General features: G+C 56.2%; 1 protein-coding gene across 1 annotated transcript in view; it reads left to right on the plus strand.

Annotated features, from left to right (window-relative positions):
- The window catches only part of LOC102075373 (complement receptor type 1), a 30,802-nt gene that overhangs the window by 650 nt on the left and 17,895 nt on the right, over nt 1-12,257 (plus strand). The window contains exons 2-24 of the mRNA XM_074527938.1: nt 25-204; nt 785-967; nt 1,128-1,307; nt 1,431-1,613; nt 2,095-2,277; nt 2,428-2,607; nt 2,731-2,913; nt 3,153-3,371; nt 3,643-3,834; nt 4,074-4,173; nt 4,572-4,657; nt 5,535-5,729; nt 6,007-6,186; nt 6,278-6,469; nt 6,849-6,948; nt 7,105-7,190; nt 8,395-8,577; nt 8,906-9,085; nt 9,671-9,853; nt 10,009-10,191; nt 10,283-10,465; nt 11,215-11,406; nt 11,945-12,127. Coding sequence (XP_074384039.1) covers nt 25-204; nt 785-967; nt 1,128-1,307; nt 1,431-1,613; nt 2,095-2,277; nt 2,428-2,607; nt 2,731-2,913; nt 3,153-3,371; nt 3,643-3,834; nt 4,074-4,173; nt 4,572-4,657; nt 5,535-5,729; nt 6,007-6,186; nt 6,278-6,469; nt 6,849-6,948; nt 7,105-7,190; nt 8,395-8,577; nt 8,906-9,085; nt 9,671-9,853; nt 10,009-10,191; nt 10,283-10,465; nt 11,215-11,406; nt 11,945-12,127 — 3,909 coding nt within the window. The remainder of the gene's footprint in view (nt 1-24; nt 205-784; nt 968-1,127; nt 1,308-1,430; nt 1,614-2,094; nt 2,278-2,427; nt 2,608-2,730; nt 2,914-3,152; nt 3,372-3,642; nt 3,835-4,073; nt 4,174-4,571; nt 4,658-5,534; nt 5,730-6,006; nt 6,187-6,277; nt 6,470-6,848; nt 6,949-7,104; nt 7,191-8,394; nt 8,578-8,905; nt 9,086-9,670; nt 9,854-10,008; nt 10,192-10,282; nt 10,466-11,214; nt 11,407-11,944; nt 12,128-12,257) is intronic.

Below are 12,257 nucleotides of genomic sequence, written 5' to 3' on the forward strand. Positions count from 1 at the left end.
ATTTCCCTTCTCTCCCCTCCCCAGCTGCCTGGTGCCCGCCGCCCCGCGTGCCCTACGGGCGGGTGTCCCCTCGCCGCTTTCTCTACCGGCCACGGGACACCGTGAGCGTCACCTGCAACCCGGGCTACACCCTGAGCGGTCCGGGCAGCAGCACCTGCGGGGCTGCCTCCAGGTGGGACCCCCCTCTGCCGGCGTGCAGAAAGGGTGAGTGGCACACCAGTGTCCCAGCGCTGGGAGTGGCACTGGCTGTGGGGAAAGCTCCTCTTGTGTCCTCCCAAATTCACTGGGAAGGCAAAACTGGGCTGGGTCTGTCCTGGCTGCCCTTCCCAAGCTTGGCTGGCAGAGAAACAGAAACAGCTCCGGTGGGACAGGCTGGGGTGGGACACGGGGATGGCTGTGGCCTGTCTGGGGCTCCGAGAGGCATGGGGAGAGGGATGGCTCCGTGGGATGGCAGGGTCTGAATGCCGGGGGGTTTCTGACACTGCTTCTGGGCAGATGTGGGGCATTTTCACCTTCCTTGCGGAGTGAAGAGTAATCACAACTTCTCACTGCTTCCACGTCAGTGAGGATCCCTCCCAAATCCTGCCATGTGCCCGCTGTCCTGTCGGGACTCTCATCACTGCCAGTGATTCCTTCCAGGTGCAGCTGCACCTGAACTAAAGACTTGACCCAGCAAATGGAGCCAAGAGCAGGATTCAGGAGCTCACTCTGCTGTTACCGAGCTGTGCCAGCAGCACAGACCAGCACAGAGCAGACCCACAGGATGCTTTCCCTCCCTCTGCAGAGGTGACATGTCCCCGGGCACCGAGCATCGCCAACGGGCTGCACTCCGGGCACTCCTCGGGCAGCTTTCCCCGGGGAGTCACCGTGTCCTACAGCTGCAGGGAGGGCTTCCAGCTGCTCGGCAATGAGTCCATCACCTGCACGGACTCGGGGAGCTGGAGCCGGCCCCTGCCCCGCTGTGAAGGTCTGTGGGGGGCTCTGTGCTGGGCTGGGGGGCAGGAGGGTGCTGGGTGTGCTGTAGGGTCGGAGCAGGGAGCTGTGGCACTGAGGGCAGGGCAGGGCTCTGTGTGCGCAGGATCCTGTTCACGCAGGGAATTTAAAGGGCGCCGTCACTGCCCCCACAGCCATCGGCTGCCAGGCACCCGAGGTGCAGAACGGGCAGGTGCACAACGCGCAGGGCACCTACAGAGCTGGAGACACTCTGCACTTTGACTGCCACCCCGGCCATGCAGCAGAGGGCTCCGACGAGGCTCGGTGCCAGCCCGGGGGCACCTGGGACCCGCCGGCGCTCGTGTGCCACAGGGGTGAGTGCTGCTGGGGATCGGGGGTGCAGGCAGGGACTGAACCCCTCCGTGCACTCACCCTGCCTGCCTTCCCCTCGCTCCCCGTTCTCTCGCTGAGCTCAATTTCCCATCTCCCTCCCGCAGTCCGGCCGTGCCCGATGCCTCCGGAGGTGGCCAATGGAAATCACAACAGCCGGGACACGGCAGGGTTCACCATGGGGATGTCTGTGAGGTACAGCTGCGATCCCGGCTATTACCTGGTTGGAAATGCCGCTGTGACCTGCAGAGCATCGGGGAACTGGAGCCAGCCCCGGCCTCGCTGCGAAGGTGAGCCCGGGCTCTGTCCCTCAGGGGGCAAACTCACTGTGGCTCTGTGCACAGGGGACACCCTCACCAAATCCACTGAGACCTTCAGCCAGAGTCTGAACTCCATTTTAATGAAAGATATGGGTTTATAATGTGTAAAGAACAAGCTAACATCCACGAATCCAGAGCCAGCACCCTCCTCCCTGTGCTCCAGTCATATCCATGGGTGGTGGCAGTGCTGAGACCAGGCATGGGAATAGGGGGGGACACAGCTTTTAGGGGGACACCAGCTGAGTTTAAATGAATCATTTCAATACTCTTTGTCCAGAAAGATCAGAGGAGAGTCAGGAGACCCAAAGGCTGCTGGCAGGATGCAGCTGGCAGCACCTGGGGTTTGAGCCCTCTGTCCTCCCAAAGTGTGACATGCGGGAAGGGTGGGGCTGAGCTGGCTCCCCAAAATCTCCTCTCCCAAACCCTGATGAGGTTTCCCCTCCCTCTGCAGAGGTGACATGTCCCCGGGCACCGAGCATCGCCAACGGGCTGCACTCCGGGCACTCCTCGGGCAGCTTTCCCCGGGGAGTCACCGTGTCCTACAGCTGCAGGGAGGGCTTCCAGCTGCTGGGCAATGAGTCCATCACCTGCACGGACTCGGGGCACTGGAGCCGGCCCCTGCCCCGCTGTGAAGGTCTGTGGGGGCTCTCTGCTGGGCTGGGGGGCAGGAGGGCGCTGTAGGGTCGGAGCAGGGAGCTGTGGCACTGAGGGCAGGGCAGGGCTCTGTGTGCGCAGGATCCTGTTCATGCAGGGAATTTAAAGGGCGCTGTCACTGCCCCCACAGCGATCGGCTGCCAGGTACCCGAGGTGCAGAACGGGCAGGTGCACAACGCGCAGGGCACCTACAGAGCTGGAGACACTCTGCACTTTGACTGCCACCCCGGCCATGCGGCAGAGGGCTCCGACGAGGCTCGGTGCCAGCCCGGGGGCACCTGGGACCCGCCGGCGCTCGTGTGCCACAGGGGTGAGTGCTGCTGGGGATCGGGGGTGCAGGCAGGGACTGAACCCCTCCGTGCACTCACCCTGCCTGCCTTCCCCTCGCTCCCCGTTCTCTCGCTGAGCTCAATTTCCCAACTCCCTCCCGCAGTCCGGCCGTGCCCGATGCCTCCGGAGGTCACCAATGGAAATCACAACGGCCGTGACAAAGCGTTTTTTACCGCTGGGATGTCTGTGAGGTACAGCTGCGATCCCGGCTATTACCTGGTTGGAAATGCCGCTGTGACCTGCGGAGCATCGGGGAACTGGAGCCAGCCCCGGCCTCGCTGCGAAGGTGAGTGCGGGCTCTGTCCCTCAGGCTCTGAGCACAGGGGACACCCTCACCACTGCAAACAGATCCTCCAAGAGGGTTAATTCCATGTAAAGTGTGTCATGGACTCAATTAATGCCAAGCCTTCCTACAGCTGGGGAGGTTTGTGTGGACATCGCGCTGATTTTGTGGTTCCAACATTAACCGCTGGTGGTTTTGTGTTTTCTCTTGCTCCGACTCCTCCTGCACACCCTGATTTCCAGGGACTGTCTGCATCAATCCAATCGTAGCCAATGGAAGGCAAGTTGGTGGCCACGGGCTCCTCTCTGCCCCCGGACAAACGGTGACATTCCAGTGCCACGATGGGTACAGCCTGCAGGGCAGTGCCAGCCTGTCGTGCCAGGAGGATGGCACCTGGCAGCCCCCTGCTCCTGTGTGTGACAGAGCACTGCCCCACCACTCCTCCTTCACCAGGTCCCCAGGTACCTGACACAACTGCTGTTTTATGACCCCTAATCCTGTTTAAAAATGTTGTTAAACCCTTTGAGGGGGAAGATTCAAGCCTATCCTGGGAATAAGAACCTAATCCTCTGCTGCCCTTTGGGAAAATGTCTTCATTAATGGCTATATTAATCAAAATGAACATTTTTGCAAGGCAAACCAAACCCCTTTCCTCCTAACAGTGCTCTCTGTGTGCTTGCCCCCCATGTGCCTGTCCTGCCTGCTTCTCACATCTCTTTTCTCTCTCACTAGGTGCTTGTGGTGCTCCCACAAGGTTACAGTTTGCTGAGCTAAATGAGGAGCACTGGAATGCCATTGATTTTCCTGTTGGGAAGACTGTGCAATACACTTGCCGCCCTGGATATGCAAAAGTGCCAGGAATGTCACCTACTCTGACATGCCTTGAGAGAGGAGTGTGGTCAGAAGCACTAGAGTTCTGTAAAAGTGAATAGCTCCTTGATTTGGTGTCTGTCGGTGCAGGAGGAACAGGTCTCAGGTTCTGTCCATGCTGCCAAAACCTTGGTGTTATTCTGAATATGTGACTAGTAAAGCCATGTAACCCTTTGAAATGGGAAACCCATTTTGGGGGGAACTGGGAATGTGGGCAGGGGACTGGAGGAATAATTGCATATTTGGTGCTGGGATGTAGAGAGGCAGGACATAAGGGTGTTTTCCTTCCCCAGGGAAACAGTGCAGTCACCCAGGTGAGCCTGTGCATGGCAGGATTATTTCCCTGACAAATCTGCAGCTTGGCTCTACAGTGGTTTACAGCTGTGAGGAAGGGTAAGTCCTGCTTTGGAGGTAGAATGGTAAGTGTCCCCCTTTTTAACCTCTGTTCATTCACTCCCAGAAAATGGATTCTCGGTGTATATATATATAATGGATATATATGTATTTTTATTTATATATATATATATATATGGATATATATTATATATAAAAATGGATATATATATATATATATATATATAAAATATATAAAAATGGATATATATATATTTTATATATATATATCCCCTACAAATGCTGGAAAATGGGTCAGGCAGAGCAAGGAAGGGATTTCCCCTCCAGGGCCACAGCTCTGCTGCCAGCAGGGCTGATCCCACATCCCGGGTGGTTGGGAGGAGCAGTAATTCCAGCTGGAATGGCTTGGGGTGAATGACCAACCCTTTTCCCACCAGGCACAGGTTAATTGGACAAGCCAGCAGACGCTGTGAGATCTCTGGGGGACGTGTTGTATGGACTGGCCACACTCCCCTCTGTCAGCGTGAGTAGCTCGTGGTTCTGGGAATTATTTTCCAGCAGAGTCTGCCACATCTTTCCAATCAAAGCTTTCACAGGCAATTCTCCCCTTTGTGGGCAGGAAAAATCAGAAGGTTTGGGAGGCATAAGCAAGCAGTCTGGGAAAAGGTACAAGACCCCAAAGCTGAAGGGATTATGGAAAGCAACACCTCAGCTGGAGCTTTTCCAGCAGTGCTTGAGCATCCTGCTGCTGCCTGACACCAGGAGCCCATTGCAGCAGAGGAAGGGAACTCGTGTTCAGCTTAGGGGTTGCTCTGTCACACCCAGAGAGACCAAGGGTCAGGCCTAGGGAGAGGCAGAGCACCGAGGCAGGGCCAGCAGCGAATCCCAAAATCCCAGACCGGGGGTTTGTTCCCTCTCTCGGCCACTGGTGAGTGCCCAAGAGCTGCTGTGCTGCTCCTCAGCAATTCCCCCTGGGCTTTCTCTGCTGATCAGATTGCGTGGCTGATCAGGGCCGTTCCACACGGAAGAAAGAAACATTTGCTGGTACATTCTGAGGTTTTAAAGCATTTCCCAGATTCTCCAGGTAGGTGTGAACCACAGGTGACACACAGACTGTGCCTGGATTGGCACCAGAATTTTATACAAGTGATGCTAAATAGGTATTCAAATTATTTCTTTAAAAGTAGCAAATGCAAAGCATGCAGGTGTTTCCTCCACAGAGTTTTGGTTACTGCCTCTGCTTTCTACCTGCCAGGGTGGGATCCTGTTCCCAACCATCACTGGGGAGGTCACTTCATCCCATCTTTAGAAGTGTTTGTGCCCCCCAGCCCGAGGGGCTCAAGAAGCCCCCCACAGGTGCTGTGGCGCTGCTGCTGAGCTGAGGTTCTGCTCCTCCGCAGGCATCCCTTGCGAGCCGCCCCCGGACATCCCCAACGGGCAGCACTCGGGCCGGCTGCAGAGCGAGTTCCACTACGGCACGGCCGTCACCTACAGCTGCAAGCACGGGCTGCCCCTGCACGGGGAGCCCTCCATCCACTGCACCACCCGCGACGGGCACAGCGGCGTCTGGAGCGAGCCCCTGCCGGCCTGCGGAGGTGGGCAGGGACCCCCGGGCATCCCCCCAGCCCCGCTGATCCGGTTGGGAAACTCCAGCCAGCTGGGATTCTCGCCCCAGCATCTTCCAGGGCTCAGGCCGGCAGAGCAGGGGAGGCTGGGGTGCCACCCTGCTCCCCTTTCCCCTTGGAATGTTTGATCAACATCTTCTCTAGGAAAATGATTTTCAGTGTCTTAAAATTGCAGCCCTTGGTGGCTTCACACGGCCCAGCTCTGCCTGAGGGTCTGTTCTGAGCACTGCACCTCTTTCCTTTCCAGAGGCGAACTGTCCCGTCCCACAGATCCAGCACGGGAGGATCGTGGCTGCCAGGGCTGCCTACGCACACAGGGACACCGTGACCTTCCAGTGTGACCCAGGCTATGCCATTCGCGGCCACAGAGAGATCCAGTGCCAGCCAAACAACACCTGGGAGCCGCCTGTGCCCGTCTGCGAGCAGGGCAAGTGTCCCAGCAGGGTTTAACCTTCCCCTGCTCTCCCAATCCTCCTTTTGCAGCTCTTTAACAGCCAGGCTGTTCTCTGTCCTGGCAGCTGGCTGCAGAGCCCCTGCCAGGCTGGGCTTTGCCGAGCTCAAGGAGCCCTACAGGAACCAGACGCTGTTTCCTGAGGGGAGCAGGGTGGAATTCGAGTGCCAGCCTGGCTACAGCCAGCTCCTGGGGGTGTCACCAGCCATCACCTGCCTCAGCAACCAGACCTGGTCTGCAGTGCTGGAGTTCTGTAAAAGTACATCCTGCGAGTGCTGGAAGCCTGCAGTGGGAGGCTGGGCTGCTTTCTGTGTTTCCCCAGCTTTGTGGGTGTCTCTGCCTGCTCCCTGTGGTGCCATCCCTGGGATATGAGCACAGCTTTGAGGGTGTCTCTGCCTGCTCTCTGGTGCCATCCCTGGGATGTTTCCCCAGCTTTGTGGGTTTCTCTGCCTGCTCCCTGTGGTGCCATCCCTGGGATGTTTCCCCAGCTTTGTGGGTTTCTCTGCCTGCTCTCCATGGTGCCATCCCTGCTGGGATGTTTCCCCAGCTTTGTGGGTGTCTGTGCCTGCTCTCTGGTGCCATCCCTGCTGGGATGTCAGCCCAGCTGAGGGCTGATGGAGGCTGGCATTCCCTTCCAGAGAAGCAGTGCCCCAACCCAGGGAACCCAGAGAATGGCAGAGCTGTTGTCCTGACAGATCTCCTCCTCGGGTCCAAAATCCATTACACTTGTGACAAAGGGTGAGTCCTGCCCTGGGGAGAGGGAAGTGGATTTTCAGCTTTACACAACCCAGTTCCCAAGCCAGAACTCTTGGTTGCCACTTGCAAGGGTTGTAAAGAAATCTCAAATATAAAAAATCTCACTGTTAAAATAATGAATCCTTCTGTGTGGTCCAGGTACAAGCTGGTGGGAGGCTCCCAGAGAATTTGTGAGGTCTCTGGCACACATGTCTCGTGGAGTGGGGATCCTCCTGTCTGCCAGCGTAAGTAGGCCACCACAACAGGCCCTTGGAGATGGTTTACAAGATAAAGTGGAACTTCTTTCAAGCCAAAGGTTTTATTGCAAAAGATTTCTCAAGCCACTGAATGTGTAAAATATTTCCTTTTTCTTTTCATTTTGGTTTGGATATGCTTCTGAAAATGGTTTCAAAGGTCTTTTATTTATTCTGGTGCAAACTGCGAAGAAACATTAATATTTTAAACTGCCTGTTAGTGGTAAGTATCTCTCACTGGCCAGTTTCTCTCTCTGTGTCACCAATGGTTATGGAAAGGGAGGTAAGAATTGTCCCAGCACCTCCACGGGCAGCAAGGAAGTGACTCACAGGAGGGGACAGATTTCATTCCCATGTGTCATTTTATCCATGCAAACTTTGTTACTGGTGATTCAGGTCATTGTGTCACTGCTGAGGTGGCTTCCCCTCTGTCAGTGCCCTTCCTGGGCACTGTGTGTGCCCTTCCTGGGCAGTGCTGACCCCCCCTTGTCCCCTTGTCCTGCCCACAGGTGTCACCTGCGCTGCCCCTCCGGCCATCCCCAATGGGACACACAGCGGGGGCTCCAGGGCCACCTTCTCCCTTGGGGACGTGGTCACCTACACCTGTGCCTCGGGGCTGGCCCTGGCTGGAGACTCCTCCCTGTCCTGCACCTCTGGGGACGGGGAGCGTGGCACGTGGAGTGGGACAGTGCCACGGTGCCAAGGTACGGCTCGGGGTGTGCCCACAGGCAGCTCTGGCTGGCCCTGGCACAAGGGACAGCCTGGGGCAGGGCCTGCACCCATGGGGACACAGCTCACACAACCGATTTTATGTATTCACAGCAGTTAATGTCAGTGTTCAAAACAACTCGGAGGATTTACTATTTTTTAATCACTTTTTAAAGCATAAAGCACTTATTTGCTAGTGCTTTAGTATAACAGCTTTTCCTCTTTGAGGCTGATGGGGGAGTACTGTTATTGCTTCCGTTTTCATTACAACTTAATTTGATTTATTGCTTCTGCAGAAGCTCTAAAAACCAGGATGTTGGTTTCTGCTGAAGCAAAGAGCTAAGGAGAGTTCCTGGGAAAGTTACATATCAGCAATAAGGCTGACTGCACTTGTGTTATCTCGCTGCTTTGCTCTCAGAACATTGGGGGGTTTGGTGTTTATCTTGCCCTGCCCCATTTCTCACCTGCCTTTCCCTGTTCCCGGCAGAGGTGAGGTGCCCTGCCCCGCCGAGCATTGCCAACGGGCAGCACGGTGCCAGCCCCGGGGCCAGGCACAGCCCGGGCTCCGTGGTGCTCTACACCTGCGCCGAGGGCTATTCCCTGCTGGGCAACGCCTCCATCCGCTGCACGGCCCGGGGCACCTGGAGCCGGCCCCAGCCCCGCTGCCGAGGTGCGTTCCTGGGGCTCCTTCCTCCTGCTCGGCTCCTGGTGCAATCACTGCCAGCAAACGCCCAGGCACAGGCTGAGAGCTGAGGTGCCAGGGGCAGGAGGAGCCCCCTGTGCCCCTGTGGGTTTCCTTTCTGTTCCCGCTGAGTACAAACGCACAGGAACAGCTGAATAATGATATTTAGTGTAAGAACAACAGTCACAAATGTTGAAATGTCTGTGACAGAGATGGCAAGGCCCAGCAGAAGGTGCTGTCCCTGCCCAGTGCCCCTCACAACCAGGAGGGGTTTCACATCCCCAGCTCTTCACATCCTCATGCTCTTCCCTTCCAGCAATTGGCTGCACCAGGCCAGAGATCGAGAATGGAAAAGTGGCTGGGTCAGAGAGCACCTACAACCTGGAGGACACCATCATCTTCGAGTGCAACTTAGGTTATGCCTTGAAGGGCTCTCAGGAGTCCCAGTGCCAGTTTGGGGGCAAGTGGCACCCTCCTGTCCCCACCTGTGAAAAGTGTAAGTGCAGATGAGGGGCAGCTGATTTCTGAACCCCTCTAAAGGAGGTAAAGGGGCTGGAAAGGGAAAACATGCACATATGTCCTGCCATCCTTCTGATCCTCATCCAAACCCCTGAACAGGCTGCCTGGGGAGGTGTGGGCATCATCTGGCACCATCCCTGGAGGGATTTAAAAGACATGTGGATGTGGCACTTGGGGTAGTGGCTTTTCAAATTTCAGTGTTTCTGTGATTCAGATCCTTGTTAAATGTAGGGCTCTTTAAATGAATCCACAAAATCCAGGCTGGTGCCTGATATCATTCACAACCATAGAGAGACCAGAGCAAGTTGTTAGAGCCACAGATGAAAACTAACCACTGTAGTTGCCTAAACAGTGAGAAGCCATCATTTTTATGTCAATTACCTCAGAAAACATGAAGGCTGGAAGGTAAGAGAGGCTAGGATGGAAATATCATTCAGTGACACCCTCGTTGGTGTTGGGCAGAAATTAATGGGAAGAACAAAGTTTGAAAGGCTGCCTCACCTTCCAAGGGTGTTTGTGGTACCAGCTCTTGGCTAGCTGGGATGATTTCCTCTCCTTGCAGTGCCACCGTGTCCTTCCCCTCCAACTATCAGGAACGGCCAGCACGACAGCAAGGGGGTGGCAGAGTTCATCCCTGGCATGGCAGTGAGGTACCACTGTGACCCAGGCTACCTCCTGGCTGGGAAAAGCACCATTTCCTGCTTGCCATCAGGAGTCTGGAGCATCCCTTACCCCCGGTGTGAAGGTGAGCTGTAAATGCTGCCACTCTCAGTGCAAAGGGAGAGCAGTGCACTCACACAGGCTCCCAGAACCAGAGGAGCACCCTCAGCTCTGGCACCATGCCCGCAGCCATGCCCCCAGCCATGCCCCCAGCCAAGCTGTGCTGCTTTTCCCTCGCAGAGATCACCTGCAGCAGCCCCAGCATCAAGGACGGGGAGGTGGCTGAGGGCCGGAGGGCTGTGTACCACCCTGGGGACAACGTCACCTTCCAGTGCCACCCAGGCTTCGTGCTGAGGGGCAGCCGTGGGGCCAAGTGCCAGCCTGACAGCCGCTGGGTGCCCGCTGTGCCCACCTGCCAGCCAGGTGAGCCAGTGTGACGGGCTTTGCTGCGGTACCAGTGCCCCTCCTTTGGGTGAAACCCCTAAACCTCTGCTCTCTGCTCCTGCCCTGGCAGCGCGGCCCTGCCCTCCGCCCCCCGTCATCGCCCACGCCACGCTCAGCGCCAAGCCCGGGACCAACTTCACCAGTGGCACCTCCGTGAGCTACAGCTGCCAGCCTGGCTTCACCCTGCTCGGGGACCCCTCGGTGCTGTGCACGGCCTGGGGCAACTGGAGCCTTCCCTACCCTCGCTGTGCAGGTGGGACTGCCCCAGCATCCATCCCTGTGCCAGGCCCAGCATCCACCCTGTGCCAGGCTCAGCATCCCTCCCGTGCCAGGCTCAGCATCCACCCCGTGCCAGGCTCAGCATCCACCCTGTGCCAGGCTCAGCATCCCTCCCGTGCCAGGCCCAGCATCCATCCTGTACCAGGCTCAGCCTCCATCCCGTGCCAGGCTCAGCCTCCATCCCATGCCAGGCTTAGCATCCACCCTGTGCCAGGCCCAGCATCCACCCTGTGCCACGCCCAGCATCCCTCCCCTGCCAGGCCCAGCCTCCATCCCGTGCCAGGCTCACCCTGGATCAGGCAAACCTGCCACCCTGCAGGATTGCATGGCACAGGGAGAACCACAGCAGGAGCTGTGCTCACTTTGGTGGCACTGGGAATAAGCTGGTGGCACTGCTCAAGTTTCCCAAAAGGAGACAGGCTTGGGTGTTGTAAATATTGAAATTACAGATTTCTGTACTTTACAGCCCAGAGTCGTGTGAAGGCACCACACTGACCAAACTATTTTTGGGCATTGCTTTATCCTGTTTTGTTTTAAGACCACATAAATTAGGTGCCTGTGTCCTTACATGCTGAGTGTTATTTGATGCAGACAAACGTCAGACTACATAGAAGATGCATTAATAACTTGGGGTTTAGCAGTGCCTATCAATGCACCTGTTCCTATTTGGCTGCATTTCACAGCCAAGGACATATTTCTCATGCCCATTTCGTTTCTTGGCAGCCGGTTGTGGCACACCAACACCATTGCTATTTGCTGAGCTAAGCAAGGAATATGAAAATCAGACTGAGTTTCCTGTTGGGATGACTGTGAACTACACTTGTCAGCCTGGATATGTGGAACAGCCACAGATATCACCAACTATCACATGCCTTGAAAATCTAACGTGGTCTGAAGCCCAGGAGTTTTGCAAAAGTAAGTTTTGCAGCTGCTTCCAATTGGTTTAAATTGTGCGCTTGAAGCCTTGTAATTTCCCCTTCATCACTCCCTCCTTTGGAGGGTTTGGGCAGACTCCTGAAAACAGTGATTCTTCTCCTATGACACTGAGTTGAAGAAGCTTAAAATCAGCTCATCTCAACCCCTGCCATGAGCAGGGACACCTTCCACTACCACAGCTTGCTCCAAGCCCTGTCCAGCCTGGCCTTGGACATTTCCAGGGATGGGGCAGCCTCAGCTGCTCTGGGCACCCTGTGCCAGGAATTGCCTACCCTGACAGAGAGGAATTCCTTCCCAATATCCCACCCAACCCTGCCCTCTGGCAGTGGGAAGCCATTCCTGTCCCTCCATCCCTTGTCCCCAGTCCCTCTCCAGCTCTCTTGGAGCCCCTTCAGGCACTGGAAGAGGCTCTAAGGTCTCCCTGGACCCTTCCCTTCAGGCTGAACCACCCCAACTTCCCCACCTGTCCCAGGGTCATGGCCCTGCCCTTTTCTCAGTTTTGTTTTGTCCTCTTTAGTGCTGCAATGCCCTTCACCTCCCAATATTACCAAAGGAACCCACGACAGCCAGGACTTGGAGGTTTTTCCTGCTGGGATGGTTGTGAACTACAGCTGTGACCCAGGCTACAGCCTCCGGGGAGAGGCATCCATCCGCTGCACCAGCTCTGGCAACTGGAGCCTCCCTCTGCCTCAGTGTGCAGGTACACTGCGGCTCTGAGCTTGGAGCTGTGGACAGCCTGGGGGTTTATACCTGTAGGATTCATCCTTGCCCTTCCCAAAATTCTGAATCCTTGACCCTCCTTTTTTACCCACTTCGCACAACGATTTTAA

The sequence above is a fragment of the Zonotrichia albicollis genome, chromosome 28 (assembly GCF_047830755.1).
Source record: "Zonotrichia albicollis isolate bZonAlb1 chromosome 28, bZonAlb1.hap1, whole genome shotgun sequence".
NCBI lineage: Eukaryota > Metazoa > Chordata > Aves > Passeriformes > Passerellidae > Zonotrichia > Zonotrichia albicollis.